Here is a 27,368-nt window from a genome sequence, read left to right as displayed (position 1 = left end):
CCATTGTTGGCAAGTGTTAGGTAGCAGGGCCAGCTGCACATCATGTTGCTGTGGGAGCAGCACAGTATTTGTCGGAAGGGAACCCAGTTTGCACTCAAGTCCCCCCGTGATCTGGGGAAAAAGCCACCCTAGGGTGGGTGGGTCAATAGTGCTATCAACTATTTTGCTGCATGTACATGGACGGATCGCACGGTCCTCCCTCCAGGTCTCTATCTCAGCAGTAAATTCCCAGCTGGTCGATGCAGCAAGGAGGTGCAGGAGGCGGGGTGAAGCCGCAAATGCCAGCCCTGGAAAACCACGTGCTGCCTGGATCCCGGCCAGGTCAGCGAAGCGGAGGCCGCCGGAGGAGGGAGGCAAGAGACTGCGGATTGTGCTCAGACATTGTCCGCCCTTGGCAGGTTGGAGTAGATCGAGAGCGGGACCCGGCTACCCCTGGAGGTGGGAGCCAGAGCCCCAGACGGGAAGAGGCGGCGCCGCGGTAAAACAGCCCAGTTGAGCGGCCCCGCCAGCTTCCCCTTGCTGCACCCGCCCTCCTGGGATCGGCCGGCTGCATCCCCCTGGGCAGCAGCGGGGAGCGCCCCCGCCACACCCCCGCGCGGGGAGTGCGGGTCCCTTCCCAGCTTCCAACACCGGGGTCTGCCCTGGCGCGGCGCAGCGCTGGACTGGGCCTTTGGAGTATGACAGCGCCCCCACGGCAAGGCTCCGCCCAGCCAAACCCAGGCTCTAAAATCAGCCGCAGCAGCCCTGGTCCTTTGTAAGGGTATGTCTACACTACGGGATTAATCCGAATTTAGATAATTCGAATTTGGGAAACAGATTGTATAAATTCGATTGTATGCGGCCACACTAAGCACATTAATTCGGCGGTGTGCGTCCATGTACCGGGGCTAGCGTCGATTTCTGGAGCGTTGCACTGTGGGTAGCTATCCCATAGCTATCCCATAGTTCCCGCAGTCTCCCCTGCCCATTGGAATTCTAGGTTGAGATCCCAGTGCCTGATGGGACAAAAAACATTGTCGCAGGTGGTTCTGGGTTCAGCCTCACCCCTCCCTCCCTCCCTGCATGAAAGCAACGGATGGCAGATAACCATTTCGCGCCTTTTTTCCTGGGTGAACACTGCAGACTCCATACCACGGCAAGCATGGAGCCCGCTCAGCTCCAGACAGCAGTCATGAACATTGTAAACACCTCGCGCGTTCTCGTGGAGTTTATGCTGAGCCAGGACCAGAAAAACGAGGCGAGGAGGCGGCGGCGGCGGGAGCGCAGCGACCAGCGTGATGAGGACATGGACATGGACACGGACACAGAATTCTCTCAAACCGCGGGCCCTGGTGCTTTGGAGATCATGTTGTTAATGGGGCAGGTTCTATCCATGGAACGCCGATTCTGGGCAAGGGAAACAAGCACAGACTGGTGGGACCGCATAGTGTTGCAGGTGTGGGATGATTCCCAGTGGCTGCGGAACTTTCGCATGCATAAGGGCACTTTCATGGAACTTTGTGACTTGCTGTCCCCTGCCCTGAAACGCCAGAATACCAAGATGAGAGCAGCCCTCACAGTTGAGAAGCGAGTGGCGATAGCCTTGTGGAAGCTTGCAACGCCAGACAGCTACCGGTCAGTCGGGAATCAATTTGGAGTGGGCAAATCTACTGTGGGGGCTGCTGTGATGCAAGTAGCCAAAGCAATCATTGAGGTGCTGCTACGAAAGGTAGTGACTCTGGGAAATGTGCAGGTCATAGTGGATGGCTTTGCTGCAATGGGATTCCCTAACTGTGGTGGGGCGATAGATAGAACCCATATCCCTATCTTGGCACCGGAGCACCAGGGTAGCCAGTACATAAACCGCAAGGGGTACTTTTCAATGGTGCTGCAAGCACTTGTGGATCACAAGGGACGTTTCACCAACATCAACGCGGGCTGGCCGGGAAGGGTTCATGACGCTCGCGTCTTCAGGAACACTATTCTGTTTAAAGGGCTGCAGCAAGGGACTTACTTCCCGGACCAGAAAATAACCGTTGGGGATGTTGAAATGCCAATAGTTATTCTTGGGGACCCAGCCTACCCCTTAATGCCATGGCTCATGAAACCATACACAGGCAGCCTGGACAGGAGTCAGGAGCTGTTTAACTACAGGCTGAGCAAGTGCAGAATGGTGGTAGAATGTGCATTTGGCCGTTTAAAAGGTTGCTGGCGATCGCTACTGACTCGCTCTGACCTCAGCCAAAGAAATCTCCCCATTGTTATTTCTGCTTGCTGTGTGCTCCACAATCTCTGTGAAAGTAAGGGGGAGACCTTTATGGCAGGGTGGGAGGCTGAGGCAAATCGCCTGGCTGCTGATTACGCGCAGCCAGACACCAGGGCGATTAGAAGAGCACACCAGGAAGCAGTGTGCATCAGAGAAGCTTTGAAAACCAGTTTCATGACTGGCCAAGCTACAGTGTGAAATTTCTGTTTGTTTCTCCTTCATGAAAACCCGCCCCCTTTATTGACTCATTCTCTGTAAGGAACCCACCCTCCCCCTTCCCCCAGCTTGCTTTCAAACCAAATAAAGTCACTATCGTTTAAAAATCATTTATTCTTTATTCATAGATTATAAAAAGAGGGAGGGAACCCGGGTGGGGTTTGGGAGGAGGGAAGGAAAAGGCCATTAAAAAATGGTTAAAAAAATGACAGCCTTTTGCTTGGGCTGTCCACTGGGGTGGAATGGGAAGGTGTACGGAGCCTCCCACCCCGCATTCTTACACGTCTGGGTGAGGAGGCTATGGAACATGGTGAGGGGGGAGGGTGGTTATACAGGGGCTGTAGCGGCACTCTGTTATCCTCCTGCCGTTCCTGAAGCTCCACCAGACGCCGGAGCATGTCTGTTTGCTCACGCAGCAGCCCCAGCGTTGCATCCCGACTCCTCTGATCTTCCTGCTGCCACCTCTCATCTCGAGCGTCTCTCCTCTCCTCACGTTGGTCCCTCCTGTCCTCACGTTGGTCCCTCATGTCCTCACGTTGGTCCCTCCTGTCCTCACGTTCACTGGCTTCTTTCCTATACTTTGAAACCGTGTCCTTCCACTCATTCAGATGAGCTCTGTCATTGCGGGTGGATTCCATGATTTCTGCGAACATGTCGTCTCGCGTCTTCTTCTTCCGACGCCTTATCTGTGATAGCCTTCGGGATGGAAGAGGGAGGCTTGAAGAATTTGCAGCTGCTGGAGGGAGGGAAAAAAGGAGAGAATTTTTTAAAAAGATACATTTTGCAGAACAATGCTTATACTCTTTCACGGTGACCAACACTATTCACATTACATAGCACATGTGATTTCTGTGCAAGGTCGCATTTTGCCTCTTAATATTGAGTGCCTGTGGCTTTGCTGCTAGAGATCACAGACGCAGGTCCGGGCTACAGAATTCGGCTTGCATGCACCCATGGTAAGCCATTGTCTTTCAGCTTCTGCGCCCTCCTTTCCCACATACCAAGCAAAGCCCGTTGAGTGCTGCGGTTTTCCTGTTAACCTTCAGCAGCAGAAAACAAACTAACCCCCCCCCCATCCAATTCTCTGGATGATCGCTTTATCCCTCCCCCCACCGCGTGGCTGGTATCAGGGAAGATCCCTGCAGGAACCAAACTAACACCCCCCACCCCACCATGAATTCTCTGGGATGATCGCTTTATCCCTCCCCCCACCGCGTGGCAGGAACCAAACTAACACCCCCCACCCCGCCATGAATTCTCTGGGATGATCGCTTTATCCCTCCCCCCACCGCGTGGCAGGAACCAAACTAACACCCCCCACCCCGCCATGAATTCTCTGGGGTGATCGCTTTATCCCTCCCCACACCACGTGGCTGGTATCAGGGAAGATCCCTGCTAGCCAACGCGAAAAGCTCCGGGCCAATCCCCCCCCGCGCTCGCCTAACTGCAGGGAAGGATTTCTTTTCAGCCACAGGCAAACAGCCCAGTAGGAACGGCCACCTCTGTCCCCTTAATTAAATTCCCGTATTTCAACCAGGTTACCATGAGCGATATCACTCTCCTGAGGATTACACAGCAAGATAAAGAACGGATGTTGCTTGAATGCCAGCAAACACCGGGACCATACGCTGCCAGGCTTTGTCATGCAATGATACCAGATTACTTGCTGCAAGCATGGCGCGGTCAAGTGTCCTACCATGGAGGACGGAATAAGGCTGCACTGCCCAGAAACCTTGTGGCAAGGCTTTTGGAGTACCTCCAGGAGAGCTTCATGGAGATGTCCCTGGAGGATTTCCGCTCCATCCCCAGACACGTTAACAGACTTTTCCAGTAGCTGTACTGGCTGCGAATGCATCCCAAGTCCTCAGGGCAAAATAATCATTAAAAAACCTTGCTTTTAAAACAAGTTTTATATTTTAAAAGGTCCCTTCCATGGGGTCGTGGTCTTGGATACTGGCTTGGGAGGGTTCGGAGGGTACTTCAGTCAGGCTGAGAAAAAGATCCTGGCTGTTGGGGAGAACGGAGTGCTGGGTGCTCTCCGCAAGCTCGTCCTCCTCCTCCTCTTCCCCCTCCGCAGAATCCTCAGGTGTAGCTGATGAGATTATCCCCGCCTCGGAATCCACGGTCACAGATGGGGTAGTCGTGGCGGCCCCCCCTAGAATTGCATGCAGCTCGGCGTAGAAGTGGCATGTCCGCGGCTCTGACCCGGAGCGACCGTTTGCCTCCTTTGTTTTTTGATAGGCTTGTCTGAGCTCCTTGACTTTCACGCGGCACTGATCTGAGTCCCTATTGTGGCCTCTCTCCATCATGCCCTTGGAGCTTTTTTCAAAAGTTTTGGCATTTCATCTCTTTGAACGAAGTTCTGCTAGCACTGAATCCTCTCCCCATATAGCAATCAGATCCAGTACCTCCCGTACGGTCCATGCTGGTGCTCTTTTTCGATTATCGGCCTGCATGGTTACCTGTGCTGATGAGCTATCTGTGGTCACCTGTGCTCTCCACGCTGGGCAAACAGGAAGTGAAATTCAAATGTTCGCGGGGCTTTTCCTGTCTACCTGGCCAGTGCATCCGAGGTCAGACTGCTGTCCAGAGCGGTCACAATGGTGCACTGTGGGATAGCTCCCGGAGGCCAATACCATCGAATTGCGGCCACACTACCCCTAATTCGAACTGACAAAATCGATTTTGGCGCTACTCCGCTCGTCGGGGTGGAGTACAGAAATCGATTTTAAGCGCCCTTTATTTCGAACTAAATGGCTCCGTTGTGTGGACGGGTGCAGGGTTAATTCGAATTAACGCTGCTAAATCCGAATTAAAGTCGTAGTGTAGACCAGGCCTAAGAGGCGGGAGGCTTCAAAATGCCACCAGGGCTCGGGGAGACTTGGTTTTGGATCCAGATCTGAACTGCATGGCCCAGAGCCTGTCTCTGTTTATAGTATGTGTTGTAGTTGTATGGCGTGCACCATACTGCTAACCCCAAGCATTCAAAAATCGTGTCAGGCTCCTAAAATTATGAGATTGGTTTAAAATCACATACACACTCTCTTTCTCTCTCTCTCTCACACACTTCTTTTTAGTTGCTGCCTGGTTTCTGAGCCTTTAGCGTGCACTTGGATCACAGTTTCTATCAAGCCTTTCTCTGCAACTGTGCACCAAAGCTAGAAATTGTTTCAGAGATTCTCACATACAGTAACTCCTCGCTTAACGTTGTAATTATGTTCCTGAAAAATGCTACTGTAAGCAAAACGATGATAAGCAAATCCAATTTCTCCATAAGAATTAAAGTAAATGGGGGGGGGTTAGGTTCCAGAGAAATTTTTTTTGCCAGACAAAAGATTATATTATATATATGTATACACAGTATAAGTTTTAAACAAACAATTTAATACTGTACACTGCAATGATGACTGTGAAGCTTGGTTGAGGTGGTGGAGTCAGAGGATGGGATATTTCCCGGGAGTGCCTTACTGCTAAATGATGAACTAGCACTTAATTGAGCCCTCAAGGGTTAACTCATTGTTGTTAATGTAGCCTCACACTCTACAAGGCGGCACGAATGGAGGGAGACAGACACCCTGTGTGAGAGAGAGAGACATGCATTGCCCCTTTAAGTATGGTGACGCCACTCTAAGTACACTGCCCTTTTAAGTAGATCAGCAAGTTGAGACAGCAGCTGCTGCCAGCAAGCTCCCTCCGTCCTGAGCCCTGTTGTGTCCCCCCTTGCTCTGTGGCTGAGGTAAAGAAGCAGGGGGGAGGAGGAGGGGGACACCCTGACATTAGCACTGTTCTCCTCCCTTCCCCCCCCAGCAAGCAGGAGGCTCCTGGGAGCAGCTCCAAGGCAGAGGGCAGGAGCAGCACATGGCAGTGGGGGGAGGAACAGCTGAACTGTCTGGCAATTGATAGGGCAATTGGGCGACTGCCGCACAGGGAACTTAGGGGAGCGGGGAGCTGATAGGCGGGCTGCCGGCCTACCCTGGTTCCAAGCCCCCACCAGCTAGCTGCAATGGGCTGCTCTTTCTGCAAGCAGTGGACAAAACAGGCAGCTGCCAAACAATGTTATAAGGGAGTATTGTGCAACTTTAAACGAGCATGTTCTCTAATTGATCAGCAACGAAACAACGTTAACCAGGATGACTTTGAGTGAGGAGTTACTGTAATCACTTGATTCCAGGAGCTGGAGCTTTAGGAAAACACCACATATTGCAAGACTCATGATAAAATTAGCAAAAATTGGCAACATGAACATCAGCTGCAAAGCTGGATCTATGTTCTGCTGTGTCCTTGACTTGCAGTTGGGCAAAATCATGTAACCCTGCTGTGCTTCAGTTCCCCATCTGCAAAATGAGGACAATAATACTCCCCTGCCTCACAGGGCTTTGTGAGGTTTAAGGCTCTGGTCCTAGAAATGCTTAAGCCTTTTTATAATAAGTTTTGAGATCCTTGGATAGAAGGCACTGTAGATATGCAAAATATTATTAACTGGTAGTCTGTGTAAGCCTAAAATTATTACTTTATGTAAATTGTATATATTGTATGTGAACAAATGTTCTATAACTGATTCTCTCAGTTTTATTTCCAGTGGGGAAAAATATGAGCATGCTACATAAACAAAATACTCCTAGTTCCTCTGTGCAGCTGGTGATTTCAGTTCCTGCGGTGGAGATAGATTTTCCAGCACCTTTTTGAGCAATTCAGATCCAGGGGAAATCCAGACTTAGAATGAGAGGTGGGATCATGGGAAATTAAGCCCTGTATTTTGCACTGAAAAGGTCTGTCTATGCTGCAGCTGGAAGTGAGTCTCCCAGCCCAGGTAGGCAGACTCCTGCAAGCGGGGCACCAGCTAGTGTGTTAAAAATAGCAGTATGGGAGTTGTGACTTGGCTCTCTAGCCTAGGGGGTTGGGTGTGCTTGAGCAGCCCCACCAGCAGTCTACAGACCGCTATTTTTAGCTTTCTTGTTCCAGCCCCACTTGCTCCAGTCTGCCTGCCTGGATGGGGAGGTTTGCTTCCACCTGCAGTGTAGACATACCTTTAGGGGTTGCTCTAAATGCCAGATAAAACAGCTTAAAATATACAAACACAATGAAAACAAGTGAACGGCAGAAGTTGTCTGCTTTATAAAAGCTGATCCATGCGGGCAGACCCTGGCACCTGCATGGAACCCTGTTGAATTCATGAAGGTCCATCCGATTGGATTAGCTTGCAGGAGTAAGGCTTTAATTTGTATAGATTAATAGACTTTTGATTGTTTTCTATAACATGAAAATCTGCATTCTTAACTGCCCAAACCTGGTGCTTCTCCAGGTTAGTCATTAACTTCTAATAGGGTTCACAAAACACTGCAGATCTGTCAGTGACAGTCAGCAATACTAACTAAAAGTATTATTGCCATAGTATGGGACACAAATTTTGTTTTTGAATGTGTGTCCACCACGACACAAACATTGTTGGCCAGAGTGCTTAGGACAGGCCACAATAATAATAAGGACTGACACTTGTGCAGGTGTAAAGCCTTCCATTGAAAGAGCTCAAAGCATGCTATGAAATTTACAGTATGGCTTGCAAGTTGGCCACATCTGAGGGCAGAACTTGGATTGGATATATATATATAGAGAGAGAGATCTATATCTATCCAGCTATATATAAAATCACTATACCTGACACTGAAATGCAGCCTCGTCTGTTATGGAAGGTGGCAGCTGTCTAACTACACAACTAAAAGAGAAGAATTTTCTCTGTTCCCAGTAGAATAAAAGCTTTAGACGTCTATTCATTCTAACAGATATTTAGATACTAATCCTTCTGTGGTAGGTAATGAAATGTTTGAAATGTATTGGTTCAAGGTGAAGTCATGGATGGTTAACTTCTTTAACCCACTGTCCCTTCTCCAACATTTTGTACCTAGCCTGGATAGTATTTCAGTAATGTGTAATTCAATTTATTCACCTAAATTTGGGTTATTGCTGATTATGCACTGTATGTATCTTATCACTGTAAAAACAAACTTTGTATTTGTGGATAATCTAAGCACTATACCCAGATGTGCAGACACTTTTTTCTTTACCTGTGTACTATATAATTTTTTAACATTAGCTTTAACAAAATTTTTAAATCGGATGCCAGCGAAGTGTGAATGAGCTTGTAAAAGGTCCTTGAGACAACCTGGCACACTCATTTCCACCTGCATTGAAAGGCAAATAATTTCAGTTTTATGGCATAGTCCAGTTTTTAGTAGCTTGAGTGATTGTACTGAGTTTGCTGCTAAACTGATGATGTGTGCATGGCTATTGCAACATGTAATGGCTTCTCAAATAAACCTCAAAATTTCATTCCTCTTTGTGAAAAGAAGATGCTGAGGTGAAAATTTATGCAGCATTGGTTGCTTAGTTACCAAATAATTGTCTTTTTTTTTTAAAGTATATGGGTTAAAAACGAAGTCCAGAAATGAAAACACGAGCAAGAGTGAAAGCATGAGGATGAGAGAAGAAAATATTTTCTTATGTTTCTGTGTCAGAGAGTGAAAATGTCTTCCACCAAAGTGGGCTTTCGTCTGGCTGCCTGTTTACTAAACATTTCAGAAGCCAGAAAAAAAGATATTGTTGAGAAAATAGCTAAAGCTGCTCTTTATGATGATAATGGTAAGAGGCAAACAGAATAAGTTGGAATAGGAGCATTTCAATATGATGTTTATTAAATTGTATGCTCTGTTATCCTTGAGATAAATTATTACAATAGTTTAACTTTTTTTGGTGATGTTCTCAATTTATGGTCTTTTTTTCTTTTTTGCTGCTTGGCTCTTTTTTCCTAATATTTTTCCAGCACATTATATTTCTGCAGGGGGTACCAAACAAAAAAAATTATACTGGTGGTTCTCAACCGTTTCTGTACTATGACCCATAGTTACAAGAGAAAAAGGGAACACGTGAAACTAGTTTGTGACACCCCCCCTCCCAACTTGAGAACCCATGACCTGTACTTATGTGGCCTATTGTCATACAACATCCATTAACACAGATACTTTTTGCTGATGGCCTCATGATGGATTAGTGATACACTGTGTTTTTATAGCCCCTCCCAAGGCAGGGTCTCAAAGTGCTTACACACTTGAGTGAACCACGTACTTCGTGTAGGATAGGTGGGTAGTATTATCCTTGTTTTAGTGGTCCGGAGAGACTAAGACTCGGAAACAGGTTACGTGATTTACTCCCAGTCATGCATTGAGTCAATGGCAGAGTCACAAATAGATCTCCTGGGCTTTACCTCAACACCATTCTTCCTCCCTAAGACTGGTGCTTGGGAAAACCTCTTGGGGAGAAGGGACGCACAGTCTCACCTTTGTCTCTGTCCATTCTCTCTTTCCCACGCATTCACTGCCCTCTACTGTCCCTTACTTTCTTTTTCCCCACCTTTCTGTCTTGTTTTGTATCTTAAATTTTTTTGTTTGCAGTTTATTTTATTTTTTGCTCCTCCCCCCCTCTTTCCTTCAGGTCTCTCTCCTCATCCCCTAACTGTTCTGGTGAGCCTGGCAGAGACTCTCCACTCTCAGCCAGCTATTGCAAGCTGCCTTTCTCCCTAGTCGCTGCAGTACAGCAGCACTGGCTTGGCTGATAGAGAGAGAGCAGGGTGTAGTACTGGTAACACTCCCTGGGGAGGGGAGGAGAAGAGCCCAGGGGCATCTGGACCTTGCAGAAGTCTGCCTGTGTATCTTAGGGGGAGTTTGACACCATGATTTTGGTCGGGAATACCTGCTTGATTGTATTGAATGTAGATATGCGTGTTAGATAAATATGTCCCTCTGCAGAGAGTCAGCCTAAGGCCTACGCACCACTTAAGTCCCATGCAAGCCCTCAAATTAGAGTTTGTGTTGTGCACAGATGTTGTGCTGGCTGTCTGCAGAGAGGTGAATTTCACCTTTGAGAAGAAATGTACCCATAGTTCGTTGGAGAAATGTGTGCCATTAAGAGGGTAAACTTTAGTACAGTCAAAGAACTTTCTCTGGAGTCAGCTATGTTTCATTGCCTCATAGCATCTTTGCTAATTAGATGCTTTTGTTGGGAACATGAACAAACAATCCAGAATATGAGAAATGCTGTTTAATTTTCTTGGTCTGAGAAAATGCATATATATAGATATATGTTTTAATCAAACCATTTATAGTAAAGCAGTTTGGTTGTTACCTAACCGGTGTTTTGATGTCTGGTTATAGATCACATTAGCCCCACAGCCAAGTAGTAACCTATGTATTAATTCTTAATGATTACATGTTATATAGCAGCCAGAACACAGCATGGCACTTTTAAAAGACTTTTAAAAAGATATGCTCCCTGTCCCAGAGAATTTGCTGTCTACATATATGCATATTACGCATGCCACTCCATTGCATTGATTTTTAACCATTTCTTTTTGTATTCTCTTTCAAACTGTTTTCTGATCTCTGTGCATTTAAATAGTAGCTTGCATTTTGGAAGAAGATTGGAGTATCTGTGAAAACACCTGTTAAATGCTGAAGAAAACTCCTTAGGAGTTGATATGCAGCTGTAGTTTTTTTTGCTGTTAACGCAGAGAAAATGCCAGTTCTGGCTCATCATTTTCAGAAACAGCAACACTTAAAGTTACTTGGCTCTGTGATTAAGTGAGTGTACAAAGAAATATGCGGCAGCCAAACACTGATGGATGGCTAGGTCTTGACTCATAGTTTTATTAGCTTATTAGTGGCAACAGTTCAAATGGAATTATCGCTATTACACTCCATTACAAATAGCAAACAATTTACTTCTGCTGAAATTCATGCTGACAGCTCTGTTTGCCAGCCATCTTTTTTTTTCCTATACGGATATTCAGGGAAGAATGTTTTATTCTTTCAGCAATTTACTCAGTTGAATGGGATGAAAATGAGACTAAAAGCTTTTCAGATTGAAAAATAAATTCATGTTTTTTCCCCATCAGGAGCTATGTTGAAAAACTACTAAAATAGCAGGATCTCTGATCTCATTTCTGGTTTTCTTTCACCACAGAAAAAATAGGTGTGAGATGATAAGGAATTTACAGTGTTTAATTGTTAAGAAAAGAGATTTTTGTGTTTTTGTACTTTTTTCAATTAAACAAGAAAAACTTATGTGTGAAATAGCTTCAAGGTGACTGATGTAAATCAACATATCTCAGGAAGTTCATTTAAAGCTGTTCTAAAGGACTCCCATTGATTTCATTGGGCTTTGGATCAGGCCCTTTAGGCTAAAATTCTAGGCTGATGCTTAGCCCATAACCACTTCGGTATTCTATGGTTTGTCTGGCAGTGGTAATGTGGATATGACTCATAAAATACTTGCATCTGTTTCTCTATCCCTCTGATTCTGACCTTTTGTCTGAATGTTATAATTTATTCACCAGAGGGCCAAATTCTGCCTTCACATGCACATATGCAGCTCCCATTAGCTTTGATGAGAGCTGCAACCACAAAGATGAGGTCAGAATTTGGCCTCCTACCATGTCTTTGCACCATGGTTTTCTGTAATTTATACCAGGGTCCTCTCTGCTGTAGCCTTTCATTCTCAAAAGTGTGTTGGGACATAGTTAATAAGGTCCCAATCCTGCAAATAGTTATCTAGCACAGAGTGTTAGTGGCCTCAGTGGGACTCAGGCTGTGCAGGCTCAGGGCTCTGGGTTAGTGCTGTTTGTAAGGTGGGGGTTGGATTCAAATGGAGTACAGCTATAGAGTATGGTCCTGATCGTGCAGCGTGCTTTCTGTGCGACGCTGATCCCACAATTCCCATGAGTGTCCCCCCAGCACTTGATGTCAGTGAGGAAGCGTTCACGAGGAGGCATTGAGGGACTTGCAGAATCAGGCCTGGGAAGCTCACTCCTGCACCCTTATTCCTACAAGCAGTCCCGTTGAAGTCAATGGACTATGTGCATGAGGAACAACCTCTTTGGTAGCAGATCGGAACTCCTGAAGGTTTCAATACACATATCATGAATACTCTAAATAAAGAGACATAATAATTTAGGCCCCTGTTCATCAAAGTACGTATGTAAGGACATGTTTAAGTCTGTCCCTGTTTAGCAAAGCACTTAGGCCTAGATGCAAAAACAATGGGATGTCTAAATACCTTTGAGGAGCTGGGCCCTAAAAACTTAACTTTAACCATGTGCCTAAGCCCCATAAAGTTTGGCACATGCTTAAGTGATTGGTGAATCGGGGTCTTAAACATCTGCCATTTGATGTGTATGAAAAGTCTGAAATCTCTTGTTTTTCCTCCCACAGGACAGAAACATTCTCAAGCCGCAGTACTTAATATATTTTCTGATTATGATTACAACAGATCAGTCATAACCATAGTAGCTCCCATTGATATGTTAGGTAAGAGGATCTGTTATGTTGTTTAAATATTTTTACACTTCAAAAATTCTCTTTCTTTCTGTTAATTTTCAGATAACTTCTGCTTTGACTGACTGGGGAAAGAAGGGCTCATCTCTGGTTTCCTGCCCTTTATAACTACCTGGAGGCTTCCTGGATAAATTGGGAGTTGGAATTGTTCAGTCTGAACATTCTGTAAGTAGCAAGCCTCAAACACACCATTTTTAAAATGGGAGAACTGCCTAGTGATGGTATAAAGCTTCTTGGAAAATAACCATGTGAACTTTAGCAAATTGTTGAGGAGATTTTCACACACACAAATGGATAGTAGCCACCCAGTTCTCCTTCATGCCTCTAAAAGTGTCACGCTAAATAAATAAGATTTCTGTTGTTCCAGTGGGAAAACCAGTGGATCACTTCATGAAAAGAACTGTTACACTCAGATTACATTTGATAAGAGTTACCTGCAGGCTCAGTTCCAAAATGGATATCCATTTTGTTTATACACTTCAGAGGAAGTTATTCAGAGCTTTCGATGTGAGGTTAACATGGATCTTGTTTGGATAACTGAAATAACGAAAAGTGGTATATATTTCTAAAGTTACTTGAGACTGATGCTTTCTTAAAGCTATATAATGCCATTTCTTTTAAAACAGAATTCTCTGTGGTTTCCTTGTTAGCATGATCAGACTCTTATTTATTTAGCAATTTGGTAAAGTTCACAGTGATATTTTACACTAATCTTTACACCATCACTAGGCAGAATTTCCGTTTGTTTAAAAAAAGGATGTGTTTTTGTGCTTGTTACTTTCATTTTAATTACTCATACATCACAACAAGCTTAACTCTGACCCCAGATGGATATTGTTCTTCCATTAGTAATCTCAGAATATAAACACACCATAGTGCCCTTCTGAAAAAGAAACATAAAATAATATATGTTCTCATTAATGTCCCATGTTGATCAATTTCTAATGCTAGTTCACATACATAAGTTTACTATAAATTATATTACACACTTTTTTTATGAAACCACATATACAATATTATTCTAAAATAAAAGAGCAATTGTAAGTTCTTTTTCCAAAAATTTGTTGTAAAAATACATCAATTGATAGTTCCCATTTAACAGTTTCCTTAACAAGAAAATGCTCCTGGATTTTTAATTTGTATAGATAAGATTATTTTGAGGAGAATACATTTCTTTCTTTGCCCACATAATATACACATTCTGACCAATATTAGATTTATCCTCTTACCTATTAATTTCCTCCATTAAGTGCTATGTTTTTTTAATAAATGAGGTGATAAGTAAGTACATTGTTGTCACACAGTACCCTTAACATGATTTTTAATTTTGTTTTTAAATATGATGGAGAAATAAAATAAGACTCCTTTTCCCCCCTTAAAAAGGCGTTATCCAGATATTTGGCATGTAAGTGAAAACAGTATATTGAGTAGAAAACAGAATGAGAATGTAAAGAGCCAGCAAATATTACACATTTTAGCATTCAGTACTTCAGTAAAATAAACTGTTACTGAGTTTGGTCTGAAACCAAAAACAGCAGGATACAAAATTAATTGCCTTGTGATAAGATTTTTATTTCATTCCAAATGTTTTTTAGTCCATTTCTGTGTTTAATGCCCAGCTTTATTGAGGTAAGCACATTTCTAAGAGTTACAGGACCTTGAAATTTCCTCAACACATCTCTTCTAAGATCAGCGGGGGGAAATGGTGCTATTAATGTATAAAGTGAATTAGAAAGAGATTATCTGCACCACTTTAGTCCTGGAGCAAGAAGCTGAGTGTAATTTTAACTTTCCTGTCTCTTTTGTTTGGTTTTAAATTAGTTGTGTTTTCAAATAGAATCCCTTCATGTGATTCAGAACAGAAGTGTCCTTCTGACTAATCCTCAGTGTTTTATTCAGGTTTGACTGATCCCTAATTGTCTATTTTGCATTTGTTAGGCAACTATGTCATTGCTGCCTGCACTGAGGCTTTCCGGTCAATTGATATGGCTATCCAGGAAGGAATCCATCCTTGCCTTGGAGCAGTGGACTTAGTTCCTATCTATCCTCTTTTGGATGTAGGCGTGGAGGAATGTGGAAAAGTGGCTCAAAGTAAGTGGAAGTTTTAGAGTCCCAATTTTGCTGATGGGATTGACGGAGAGCAAGGATGATACTGTTCCTTAAATTCTGTCTCTGGCCTTTTCTAGAATAGGGTTTAAAGGTACGTGTTTCAACTTACCCTAGGCTTTAACATGACCAGTTTATACCACTTTAAATTCTAGCATGTGCATTAAGCATGTGCTTAAGTGCTTTCCTGAATTGGGACCTGAACCAAAATGGGGTTAGATAAATTTGGCTCTCACAGCCATGCAACTCCATGCTGGGTGTCAAAGCCATGACCTTTTGTGGTCAGCAATGCTTCCCATGACATTCTTTGCATTAGACAGAGTAGCTTGCTTGCAAAGCATTTTGGGACTCTTTAGGGTGAAAATATTCTGTTCCATTCAGGTTCTTGTACCTTCCCTCATCACTCTAATGTCTGAGCTCCTTTCTGAAATACACTGAATGATGTTATTTGCATTCATCACGTGATTTGTCATGTGATGTTATGCTGGTGACTTGACAGTGCTCCTCCTTCTGCAGCAGTCTCAGTCCCTGAAGGCCTGGGGATCAAGGTGCTTCGATTGAGACTCAAACTCTTCCTTTGTGTGTCACGGCTAGAGTGGACACTTCAGATAGAGATGGGTTTCTGACCTGTAGTAAAAGTGAAGCATGTACAAGGCTTCAGGGTTGGAAGGTTAAAATCCCTGCACACTAGCTGCCTTAAATAAGGCCTGGTCTACGCTGCGGAGGTTGAAATCAATCTCACGTATGCAACTTCAGCTACGTGAATAACGTAGCTGAAGTCGACGTACTTAGATCTACTTACTGCTGTGTCTTCGCTGCGGTAGGTCGACTGCTGACGCTCCCCCGTCGATTCCGCCTGCACTTTTCGCTCCGGTGGAGTACTGGAGTCGACAGGAGAGCGCTCGGCGGTCGATTTATCGCGTCACGCGATAAATCGACCCCCGCTGGATCGATCGCTCCGGAGGTAAGTTTAGACATGCCCTAACTGACCTGAAAGAAACAAAGCTGAGGGGAGTTTTAAGTAACTTTGCAGACACAAGATACACATTAGTGCAAGTCAAGCATATACAGTCACTGTAAGTGGATTCAAAACTGCAGACTTTATGCACTTTTTTATTACTCTAAAATCCAGTGAAAAATCCAATTGTAACCACTGTGTTGTCTGTTATACATCTATAGGAAAGCTTTTGTGATAACAATATAAGCATTATTTAAACTACTGTACAAACAAGCCTTTCATTTTGGTTTAGGCTATCCTTGACACAGTCACTGAATGCATAATCTAAATATCCAAAGTTAAAACAGAACCACCATAAAAGCAATAGTTTGAAGTGAAAGCAAATAATCCTGAGTAGATGCCTTCAGACCACTTGAACAAAAATTAAACAGTGTGCATGGCCCCTTCAGGGCACTGTGAATTGGGGAGCTTTAATCCTGGCGTAGGAAGTCTCTGTGAGGTTATAGATTCTAATCCTTATGCTACCATTGCTGCATATGGCCTTGTAGACTATGGAAATATAGTACTGGATCAGAGTGGTACTGGAATGATGGGTCATCATAGTGGCATTCAGTATGGATAGGGTGTGGATTCTGATCCTTCCATTGTCACGTTATTTGTTTTTACTGCATTGGTCTCATTCAATTAAATCAAATTTAATAGTTTTGCTGTAAAGTTAAGCATTGGTGTTGTGCTTTTTAAAAAAATTTCTACAGGCATAGCTGAGATTTTGACCCTTCGTGTCCCAGGATGCAGTATGTTTCTTTTTGGGCAAGCTGATCAGCCTGAGAAACGAAGTCTGGTTCAGAGAAGAAAACAGCTGGGTTGGTTTAAAGGGAGAGATTTCAAGTCAATGGAAGTTAAACCTGATATAGGAGCTGTGCCTTCCCAACGATACGGTCTAACAGGTAGGAACTGCATTGCTTAATACCTGGCTAAAATATAGAATCTGATATGGTTAAAAATGCTCACTGTGGGCCAGGTCTGAAGTCCATTACAGTCAATGGAATGACTCTCACTTACTTCAATGGGCTTTGGATCAGGCCCTGTAAAAGGGCCAAATCCTGAAGCCCTTTACTCAGTCCATACTCAGGAGAAACTTCCATTGACCTCTGTACCTGAGTAAGGACCTCAGGATTTGCCCTGTAATAGAATGTATTGAGAAAATATTGGTAGCCGATTTAAACATATAGGGCAGTGTTTCCCAAACTTAGGATGCCGCTTGTATAGGGAAAGCCCCTGGCGGGCCAGGCCGGTTTGTTTATCTGCCGCGTCCGCAGGTCCGGCCGATCGCGGCTCCCACTGGCCGTGATTCGCTGCTCCAGGCCAATGGAAGCTGCAGGAAGCAGCGGCCAGTACATCCCTCAGCCCGCGCCACTTCCAGCAGCTCCCATTGGCCTGGAGCAGCGAACCACGGCCAGTGGGAGTCGCGATCGGCTGGACCTGTGGACGCAGCAGATAAACAAACCGGCCCGGCCCGCCAGGGGTTTTCCCTACACAAGCGGCGTCCCAAGTTTGGGAAACACTGATATAGGGCAATAAATGAGGGAATCGGTTTTAAAAAACTCTGATTGTGAGGAGAATGTGACAGAAAGAGATTGTCGTAAGCATGAGAAGAAGCTTATTTTAAAGCTGTTGAACAGTTTTGTGGCACTCTCAAAACGGAGCAGAACTCTCCATCTCTTGTATGTTTATGAGACAGGCATCACTTTCCATCTTTACTAGTAAATCCACTTGGAACTGAGAGATGATGAAGACTGGTACTTATCACTGCTTTCTCAGCCAGCAGCTCCCTGAGAAGAAATCTGAGAGAGAGACTTCCCTAAGCATTTGAATTCCTCTTCCCGGCTACTTTTCCTGATGGTCATTTAGAAATATGCAGATAACTTTGGCTAAATCATCAATTATTTTTTAAGTTTATATGGAAGTTTGCCTATTGAGCATTCTGCCTCTAACCCTTTCAGGAGACAGATCGGGATAGTCAACTATATTGTTATCTAGATGCAATACAAACAGTCAGTATTACAAGGCAGAAATGATTTAAAAATCAAACATAAGGGCTATATTTTTCATACTAAAATGTATCTGTATGCAAGCTCTTGTGTGTATCAAATTTAATTTACAGGGTTATGCGTCTTCAGCTGAAAAGCGAGGAGGATAAGAACAAGAATATTCTTCCTTCTGGGATGTGAAATCCTCCATAAAAAGGGCACCTAGGAAACTGAATTTTGTGTCTGTATACAGGATGTTGATGGTTTGTGTTGGGGTCCAGAAAGGAACCTAAAGAGTTAGGTGTTCAAGTCCCATTGAAAATCCCACCCTAGGTCTGTGCCTACAAAATACTTATATTTGTATTATTATGATTATTTACTTATTTGTAAAGCACCAGTGCTTGGTATATTCCAGGCAATTGCTGAATTTCCCCATGGATGCCATGATTCAGCAAGGTACTTAAGCATGTTCCTAAGTTTAAGCAGGTGAGTAGTCCCACTGAAGTCAATAGGGCTACTCACCCACTTAAAAGTTCTGCACATGCTTAGGTACCTTGCTGAGTCAGGCCCTAAGATTCTGATCCTGTGAGCACTTGTGCTCTTGCTTCTTTTTATAAAGTCATGGAGTTTAAGGCCAGAAGGGACACCAGCTCATCTAGTCTGACCTCCTTTATATTACAGTCTGCAAACACCACCCAGCACCCACACAACTAAACCTAACAACTGAAATGAGACCAAAGTTTTATTGCCCACGGGAGACTAGACTATTATGTGCTGCAGGCAGAGAATAGGAGGGAGCAAGGTGCACCAGTGTCCAAGGCCCCTACAGTGGCAGGGAAATGATTAAGTGAGAGAGACCCAGATAATTTTGGCAAGTGACCCGCACCCAACGGCTTCAGAGGAAGGCAAAAAAACCCCAACATGGCTGCCAGTCTGACTTGGGGGGAAATTCCTTTCCAACCCTACACAGGGTGATCAGTTAGACCCTGAACATGTGAGTAAGAACCAGCCCGCCAAGCACCTGAGAGAGAGAATGCTTGGTGACAACACCTCAGAGCCCTGTCCAATATCCCATTTCCAGCCGTGTGGCCTTCAGAGGAAGGAGTTTAAAAAAACCAAACATATCCAGACTTCATGGGGGGGAGGTAATCCCTTCCTGATCCCTGTAGGTGTCTGGCTGAAACCCTGACACATGAAGGTGAGTAGTCCCATTGAGACTGTTCACGTGTGTAAAGTTGAATATATGCATAGGTGTTTGTAGGATTGGGGGCCAAGTTGAGACTTGTATAGGTAGTAATAACAGTAGGGAGCTGGGTGGGGAGTGCTGACACTGCTCTTTTCCTAACTTGAATCGCTGCTGTGAATGTCACTTGTGTGTTATATTTATTTTCCCATTAAACCCCACTATATCTTTTTCCTCCACAATTTAAATGATTAAAATATAAAATCAGTGCCATCTGTCCAGCTCCAACAGTGAAAAGTACAATAACACATTAGTCCACATCCCCACAATGTAGGATAAAAGTTTAGTAAAGAAGCAGGTTTCAGTTTCAAGTTTCCAAGATGTTTTTTTACAAACAAAAGTAGATGATAGGAGAAGACTTTAGAAATAAATGGCAATGCCCCTCCTTTTGCGAATGTTTTATTATTATTTATTATAACAATAATCCCTAGCTCTTATATAGAGCTTTTAATGAATAGCTCTCAAAGTGCTTTACAGAGGAGGTCTGCATCATTATTCCCATTTTATAGATGGGGAAACTGATGTACAGGTTGGTGAAGTGACTTGCCAAAGCTCAGTTGAAGATCTATTAATAATGACTTTCAGGTCTATAAATAAACACCATATTAAAAAATAACAACCAAACCCTTTTAACATTTATGCAGTCATTTAAACACTGAAGCCTGGTATGTTGACAGTAAATGGTGTGTGTGCTTTTTAAAATAGATCAGAGTTGCTCCTCCTCCATGACAGGTAATCTAAACACTGATTATGTTGGGCATCAGGGAGTGCTGCATCTGACCAACCTCCAGGCGGTTGCCTCACTACACATGATCCATGTTGATTAAATGGATAGACTTGTCGCTCTATTGGTCCTGGACTCTGACAGTAAATTCCCAGTTGTGGAGAATTGTTGCAAAAGAAGCCTTTAATTGTTGCTGCTTTTAGTTGAATCTCGATAAAGAATTCAAGTGACAAGTTGGGAGAGCACTCCCAAACTCTTGTAAGGCAGAGTGCATAGAGCTTGATCCTTCTCCTGCTGAAATCAGTGAAAACAATATAGAAATATATAAGCATGGTCAGACTTTCTGTCCTGTTTCAAGAGCTCAGAACCCAGCACTGCAATGAACTGAGATGGAAGGGCACCACAGGCATTGCTGTGCACATGAGAAAGCCACCTATCCTATATTGCTTCCGAAATGCCACCCCTAGAATTGCCACAATATATAGCTTCTGTGATTATCTAGGGCAGGTGTGAGCTGTGGACATGTGTGCTTATCCTTTTGGAGTTCATCAGCATGATACAGATTTATCAAACTCACGCTTGTGTGATGACCTAGAAACTCTACCTGAGGAAAGCCTTTCACAATTCTTGCTTACAGAATGTATGGTAGGAGAGCTCTGAGCACACGCATGCAGGTCAGGACTAGAGCAGGGTGAAGAATACATTTTTTGGGTTTGCTGGCAACTCTGAAAAATAAAATTAAAAAACTAGTTTCCGGTCAAACTAAAACATTATTTTTTTAAATTGTCAGATTGGAAAGTTGGGGGGGAAATTTATGTTGGGTCAAACCAAACATGTTTTGAGAATTTTTATATTTATTTTTAAATACAAATTTGAAGGAAATTTCAAAAGGTTTTATTTTAAAACATCTCAAACAATTCAGTGAAACCACCCCAAATTTGCAAAATCTGCCTTTCCCCCCCCCCTGACAATTTCTCCCCAGCTCTAGTCAGAACAGAAGGGGCACCAGGGTTGTTCCCAGAGCTGCAGAACTAGCAGGTTTGGCTTTACTTTTGCCTCCCAAGTTTTACTTTTGAATCTGGCAGCTGAACAAATTCCAAAATCTCTAAGTTTCATTTGAGCTCTGCCTGCATGCTGGGCTAATGCACTGTATGGGGATGTGGGTTCTAAAGCACAGACATACTGTACATTAATTAATCCAAGTAGACCCTGCTGGTTCCCGCTAAATGTTCCCTACTGCGCTTTAGCATAGTTTGAAATGCTGTATGAAACAGAACTAACAATGTTAAAGCATAGTAGGGAACATTGAGCACACACCAACAGGTTCTACACTGGGGTGGGCCAACTTTTTGGCCCGAGGGCCACATCTGGGTGGGGAAATTGCATGCAGGGCCATGAATGTAGGGCTGGGGCAGGGGGTTGGGGTGTGGGAGGGAGTGCGGGGTGTGGGAGGGTGTGCGGTGTGCAGGAAGGGGCTCAGGGCAAGGGGTTGGGGCAGAGGAGGGGTGCAGGGTGCATGAGGGGGCTCAGGGCAGGGGGTTGGGGTGCAGGAGAGGTGCGGGCTGCAGCAGGTGGCTCAGGGCAGGGGGTTGGGGTGCAGGAGGGGTGCGGGATGGGGCAGGGGGTTGGGGTGCAGGCGGGGTGTGGCAGGGGGCTCAGGGCAGGGAGTTGGGATGAGGGGTGCAGGAGCAGTTTGGGGTGCGGGCTCCGGCCCGGCACCGCTTACCTGGAGCGGCTCCGGGGTGGCAGCAGCACGTACCCGGGGCCAGGGTAGGCTCCCTGCCTGCCCTGGCCCCACGCCGCTCCCAGAAGCGGCCAGCACCATGTCCTTGCGGCCCATGGGAGGGAGTGGGGGCAGAGGGCTTCGTGTGCTGTGGGTACCTCCCCCAAAGCTCCCATTGGCCGCGGTTTTTCGTTCCTGGCCAATGGGAGCTGTGGGGGGCGGTGCCTGCAGGCAAGGGCAGCGCGCGGATCCCTCTGCCCCCTCTCCCCCAGGGGCCACAGGGACATGGTGCTGGCCGCTTCCGGGAGCGGCGCGGGGCCTGCGGTGCCACAGGGGTGGCAATCCCGTGGGCCAGATCCAAAGCCCTGAGGGGCCGGATCTGGCTCGCAGGCCGTAGTTTGCTCACCCCTTTTCTACACAGACTAATTACAGTGCAACGCATTAAAGGGCTTTTGTAATCATACCCCTATACAATATACATTACCCCTATGGTATAAGCAAACAGTTGGGTCCAAGTCAAGGAACATCAAGTGAGGTGCAGGAGCATACAGCAGACCGGGTTCACCTGAAGCTGTGCTTGAAAACCAGAACTACGTCCATTTAATCTGCTTTGGGGCATCACACCAAAGTTTTGCTCTGCTGTGCTTCAAATCTGTCTTTGGTTCCGCTCATTTGCATGCCAGTACCTAGTGTGTTTCCAGCTCATTTTTGTTCTTTAGAAGCACTGCAGAGTTGATCACGGAACAAACCGACTAGTTTGCTTTTTAGCCAGAGGAAGAGAGGAAAGAGCTCAGTGCTGTTTTGTGGGGTTTTATTTTTGTTCAGGCTGACAGTGAAGCAGTAAGATTAATCTCCATACTAACGTCCCAATTCTGGCAGGATGCTATGCCTAAATGACTGCCAAAAACCCACACGCAGCAGGAAGATGACAGGGTGGATATTTTCCATCCACCCAAATCCTGGCTCCCCCAAAACCCTGCTGAGCAGCTGCTCCACAGGCCATCCATGATAGGAGCCAGCACAGGGATCAGGGAGTGTGGTCTGCATGTCTTTGCAAACGTGCCATGGACCCTTCCTCCGTCTCCTCTCTCCCCAGCCTACAGATTATTCACTTGTGATTCTAGCAAGAAATAACTCATATTGGAATCCAGTCACTGACACTCTTTAATGTTCTAGTTCAGCTGTCTTTGGTCTAGTGGATGCCCTTCAAAAACCACTGGCGCAGTTCTTGCCTGCATGTGTGTGCACTGCAGACGAGTACAATTTTGGTAGATCTGGCTATGGCCATATATAATGTGAGCAAACCCTCCAAAATGTCCTTTACAATGCTGTCAAATACTTCATTCTGGAGCACGCAATGTTACTATTTCACTGTGGGCTTCTCCACAGCATCCCAGTTGTATGATGGTCTATTGGGGATTCAGTCCGATTTCTTGAACCAAAGTTCCCTGATGCATAAGGCTTGTGCATGAAACCAGCTGGGTGTCCCTGCCCACTTACTACCAATTTATTTAATTTGAAAACATCCTAGGAAAATAAGCAGAACCATTGCTGAGTTATCTACTCTCCTCCAGATAAAATAAAGCTCTTTGTATACTTCTGGTGGAAAAGAGTACTCTCAGCGCCTTTGACTTTATTGAGAATGACAGTGTTTGTATCCTGTTTAAGAAAAGTTATGATATGTGAATAATTTTCTGAGAGAAGAATACATGTTTTTCTTCTATGATCACTGCTTTTTATTTTTCTAATGGACTTTTCACCATTGTTTTGTCTGAATACATTTTAATTTTTGTTGCTCCAGACACGAGCCTGCCACAAGCATCTTTAAACCAGACATTAATACCATAGATCACAGTCATTTCTGCCAATGCCCAAACACAAATATTGCATTTGTGTATGGGGGAAAAATACACATCAGATCTTAATTAAGTGCATTTGTTTTCTCTGTGCTTAAACAATCTGGCATAAAGAGTTTACATCACTATCAGTTAACTGTAGAGTTCTTTGTGGTACCACCGGATCACCAGTTGCACAGTACATGATTCAGAATTTTTAAAAACCAGCAAAATTGTCAGAGAGAGACATTAGGCTTTGTACATTTCCCTGATACATAAGTAGAGTAGGGAGAGAGATTTGTAATGAATAATTTATCTGAATTTGGCCTTGTTTGTTGTTGTTTGCCGATTGGTCATAACCAGCTGATTGTTTTGGGCTGCATTTGAATCTAGGATAGGGCACTGAATTGGGCATTGGGAGAGCTGGCTTCTGATAGCCTTGACCACTGACCTGCTGTGTAACCTTTGGCAAGACAATTCATTTCTCTGTGTGCCTCTTTCTTCTCCCACCATTAGTCTGTTTAGATTGACAGCGCTTTGGGACAGGGACTATCCTGTATGTGTGTACTGCTCCTAGCACAATGAGGCCCTCATCTCATTGGGATCTCTAAGCATGACTGTAATACAAATAAATCATTCAAACTTTATTATTATTTATGTGTGTGTGGGGGGGGATGCAGTCCTTGGATTGCTCATGAATTGTTGAAAGCAAGCATTAATGTGATTTTTCACGCTGTGACAGCTCACCTTAGTCACATGGCAATGTTTCTGTTTCCTTTTTGGATGACAGACACACAGATAAAGTGGACTGAACCTTTGCGTAAATAAATATGAATATAAATATTTATGAGACATTTGCTTCTTGCAAACAAAAATTCATTCCTAGAGATTGAGGTAAACAAGAAAGATCCCAAATGCCATCAAAGTGAATTCCATTACCTTTAGAGGAGTTAGGCCAGATACACTTTAGTGCAACTGAGGCTGATCTACACCTAAAAATTGTATTGATCTAGCTACGTCACTTAGGGTGGTGAAAATTTTTGCATCCTGTATGATGTAGTTAGGTTGATGTAACCTCCACCCTGGACAAAGCTAGGTCAAGAGAAGAATTCTTCCGGTGACCTAGCTACCGCCTTTAAGAGAGGTGGGTTACCTACATCGATGGAAAAACCCCTTCTGTCAATATAGGAAGCATCCACGCTATAGTGACACAGCTGCAATGCTGTAGCTGTGATGCTTTAGTGTAGACATACCCTGAGAGCAGAATTAGGCCTACTGTGTGCTAAATGCCATGGTTGCTCAGGGAATGGTTGGGGAAAAATACTGGGTAATCCAAGCACCAGAACATGCATTATAAATATCAGCTAAACATAGTCAGGATCTACACAAGTGCCATTCAGGCATATAGTGCCTGGTCATTAGGCCATGTAAAGTAAATGCCAAGGATGTTTGTTGCGTGATATTTGAAAATTGCAGTAAATGTGAAGTGGAACAAAATAAAATTCTAGCCCACTGCAAAAGTTGAAAAGAAGGGAGTGAAACAGCGGTGTCAGTGGATGAATGCAAACTTATTCATCATTTTAAAAGCCATTTTTAGGGTATTTACAATTTTTGCTTTAAATTAGTATGCTATTTTTAATTTGTTGAATTGGTGCTTCATTATTTTGTAATAGATTTAACCAGCAAAATGCATCTGAATGATCTTGTTTGTAGTGGTCTTACTTTTTTGTTTTGTTTTGTTTTACGCTCAATTTTAGCAAGGTTGATTGAGTCACAAGGGGCTTAAATGGGAGGCATGGTCATAAGGGGTCCCCAGGTCCTACACAGTATCTAAAATCACAAGCTGTGTGACACACAAATTGTCCTTATCCAAGGTCACACACAGTGAATCTTGATCTGATCTGAGAATAGGCACAAGTAGGATCTTGCATTCTAGTCCTCTGCTGTAATATACACTGAAGTGTAAGTGTGTGTATGGTGGGATGATGGGAAAATTAAAATGTTAGGTTCAGCTGATAGTCCTCTTTTTCCCCTGGATGGTGCTTTGCACTCGTTCTCAAAGTGATACGACTTTGGAGACAACCCAGAGATTCTTGTTCCATGGGCCAGCAGGGACTATCAGGAAGGAGATGGTCTCCTATTGCTTAGGGCAAGGAAAGATGTATGTATGGGTTAGTTTCCATATCCCTTAGCAGATGTCTTAGAATAGGTTGCCTGCTTTTCCAGTCAATAGTTAAACATGGCATCCAGAACAACTGTGAGGAATAACACTGGGACCCTGAAACAATGTGGGTGCTAAAATAGCTTGTAGTGGTCGCTGACTAGGGGGAGGCGAGGGCCGCTTGTATATTGCCTTTTCAAAGTTGAGAGATTTCATCAAGAGTTCACCCACGGTTGACATTTTCTCTGTAAGAGCAGCAGCTAAAAAGCATCAACCTATTTCTAATCAGGCAAAAAAGAAATATATATTCCATTTCTTTTCTGAACTAATTTGCTTTCTGCAAGAGTTTGGGATAAATGTTTGATCCATTGCATTTTGAAAGGAGGGAAATTTAATATTGATGAAATCAACTCTTCTCTAATTCATTCATGCAGAATTCCCAAGAGTTAGACCCAGGGACCCATCATTAGGAGCTAAAATATTCCTTCAGAATGAGGGAGTGGTGGGGAAGCATAAATGTGCCTAGTCTAGTTTTAATAAGCCTGTTTCTCTGTACATGCAAAGGGATTTCTACTTTTGCAGGCATTGGGGTAAGGGAGCAGAACAAAAGAAATGTTATTGAGCTGGAGAATAAAAAGAAAAGCTTAAGCACAGAATTAAAACCAAGGAGCATAGAATTACAAAGATAAAATGAGTTTAAAATAATTGCTTAGGGGGCAAGGTCTGGCCTCAGATGTGCCTGCAGAGCTCTCACTGAAGTCAGTTGGAATCACTGGGGCACATTCAAGGCCAGAATCTGGCCTCAGATCATTATAAATGTGAAAACAGATGCAGAGGCAAAGTCACTGGAATTCATAAGGAGGATTGTTCTAATTGACTAATCTGTTTTTCTGCTGGTTATAGGTGTTGGAGCCAGCCCCTATGTGATGAATTGCAATGTGACTATAGACACTCAAGACATGGCTACAGGAAAAGATATAGCACGTGCTATCCGAGGCAGCAATACACGTGGTTTAAAGGGTGTACAGACTATGGCTTTTCCCCACAATGGGAAAATGGAAATCACTTGTAATGTGGAGAGCTTTGAAGAGCAAGACAATACAATGACCGCACATGAAGACTTTGGGTACATTTCGTATTGTGTTCTTGGGAAGACTTTTTCTTATGTATCCCCTCAATCTATAGAGGCTCAAATTAAAAAATTGGCCAGCGACTATGGGATAAATACTGCCAGGACAGCCTTAGTTGGATTTACTCCAGAGGAGTGTAAGCACTGTGCCACATATGCATTAAAGAAAGGCATTGGAGAATTCTGGAGGATGAGGGGAGGCATGTTCATGTGATGCCCATTTTACCTCAGCAGTTATGAATCATGGTATGTTGAAATTATGGTCCTTACCAATTAAAGAAACCCACATTATTTTGTTTATGTGGGGAGACACAAATGCACATTTGCAAAGTTGGCTTTTCCCCACAATTCCCCTTACAAGTGTGTATTGATTGCCCTTGTGATCTGATCAGTGGATGATGTTATATACTACCATAGAAAACCAAAGATGGTTTGTCATACCTGATTCTAGGGGTCTGTTGGTTTTAATGGGCTGTCTAGTGATCAACTGTCCCACTTCCTTGAGATCCAGGTGTTTGCAGGCTCTCATCTAGCAATAGTTTGACCATCTCTGGGTGCCAGCTGTTGGACCTCACATGTCAGTGTTCAAGGTTTCATTGCACTGACGGGAAAAATT

General features: G+C 44.2%; 1 protein-coding gene across 3 annotated transcripts; it reads left to right on the top strand.

Moving 5' to 3' along the window:
• The first annotated feature begins 239 nt into the window (after positions 1 to 239).
• On the top strand, positions 240 to 26,966 carry FTCDNL1 (formiminotransferase cyclodeaminase N-terminal like). Of its 3 annotated transcripts, none has more exons than XM_065413775.1 (6): positions 240 to 398; positions 8,974 to 9,097; positions 12,721 to 12,816; positions 14,782 to 14,934; positions 16,663 to 16,854; positions 26,527 to 26,966. In XM_065413775.1, the coding sequence occupies exons 1-6, from the start codon at positions 240 to 242 to the stop codon at positions 26,964 to 26,966; spliced, it is 1,164 nt and encodes a 387-aa protein (XP_065269847.1). The 3 variants fall into 3 exon arrangements, with proteins under 3 accessions (XP_065269847.1, XP_065269846.1, XP_065269845.1); XM_065413774.1 differs by having other exon boundaries at positions 240 to 438; XM_065413773.1 differs by having other exon boundaries at positions 240 to 478.
• The last annotated feature ends 402 nt before the right edge of the window (positions 26,967 to 27,368 follow it).

The sequence above is a fragment of the Emys orbicularis genome, chromosome 11 (genome assembly GCF_028017835.1).
Source record: "Emys orbicularis isolate rEmyOrb1 chromosome 11, rEmyOrb1.hap1, whole genome shotgun sequence".
Taxonomy (NCBI): domain Eukaryota; kingdom Metazoa; phylum Chordata; order Testudines; family Emydidae; genus Emys; species Emys orbicularis.
Note: the sequence above shows the minus strand (reverse complement) of the source record. Positions and strands in the feature narration are given on the sequence as shown.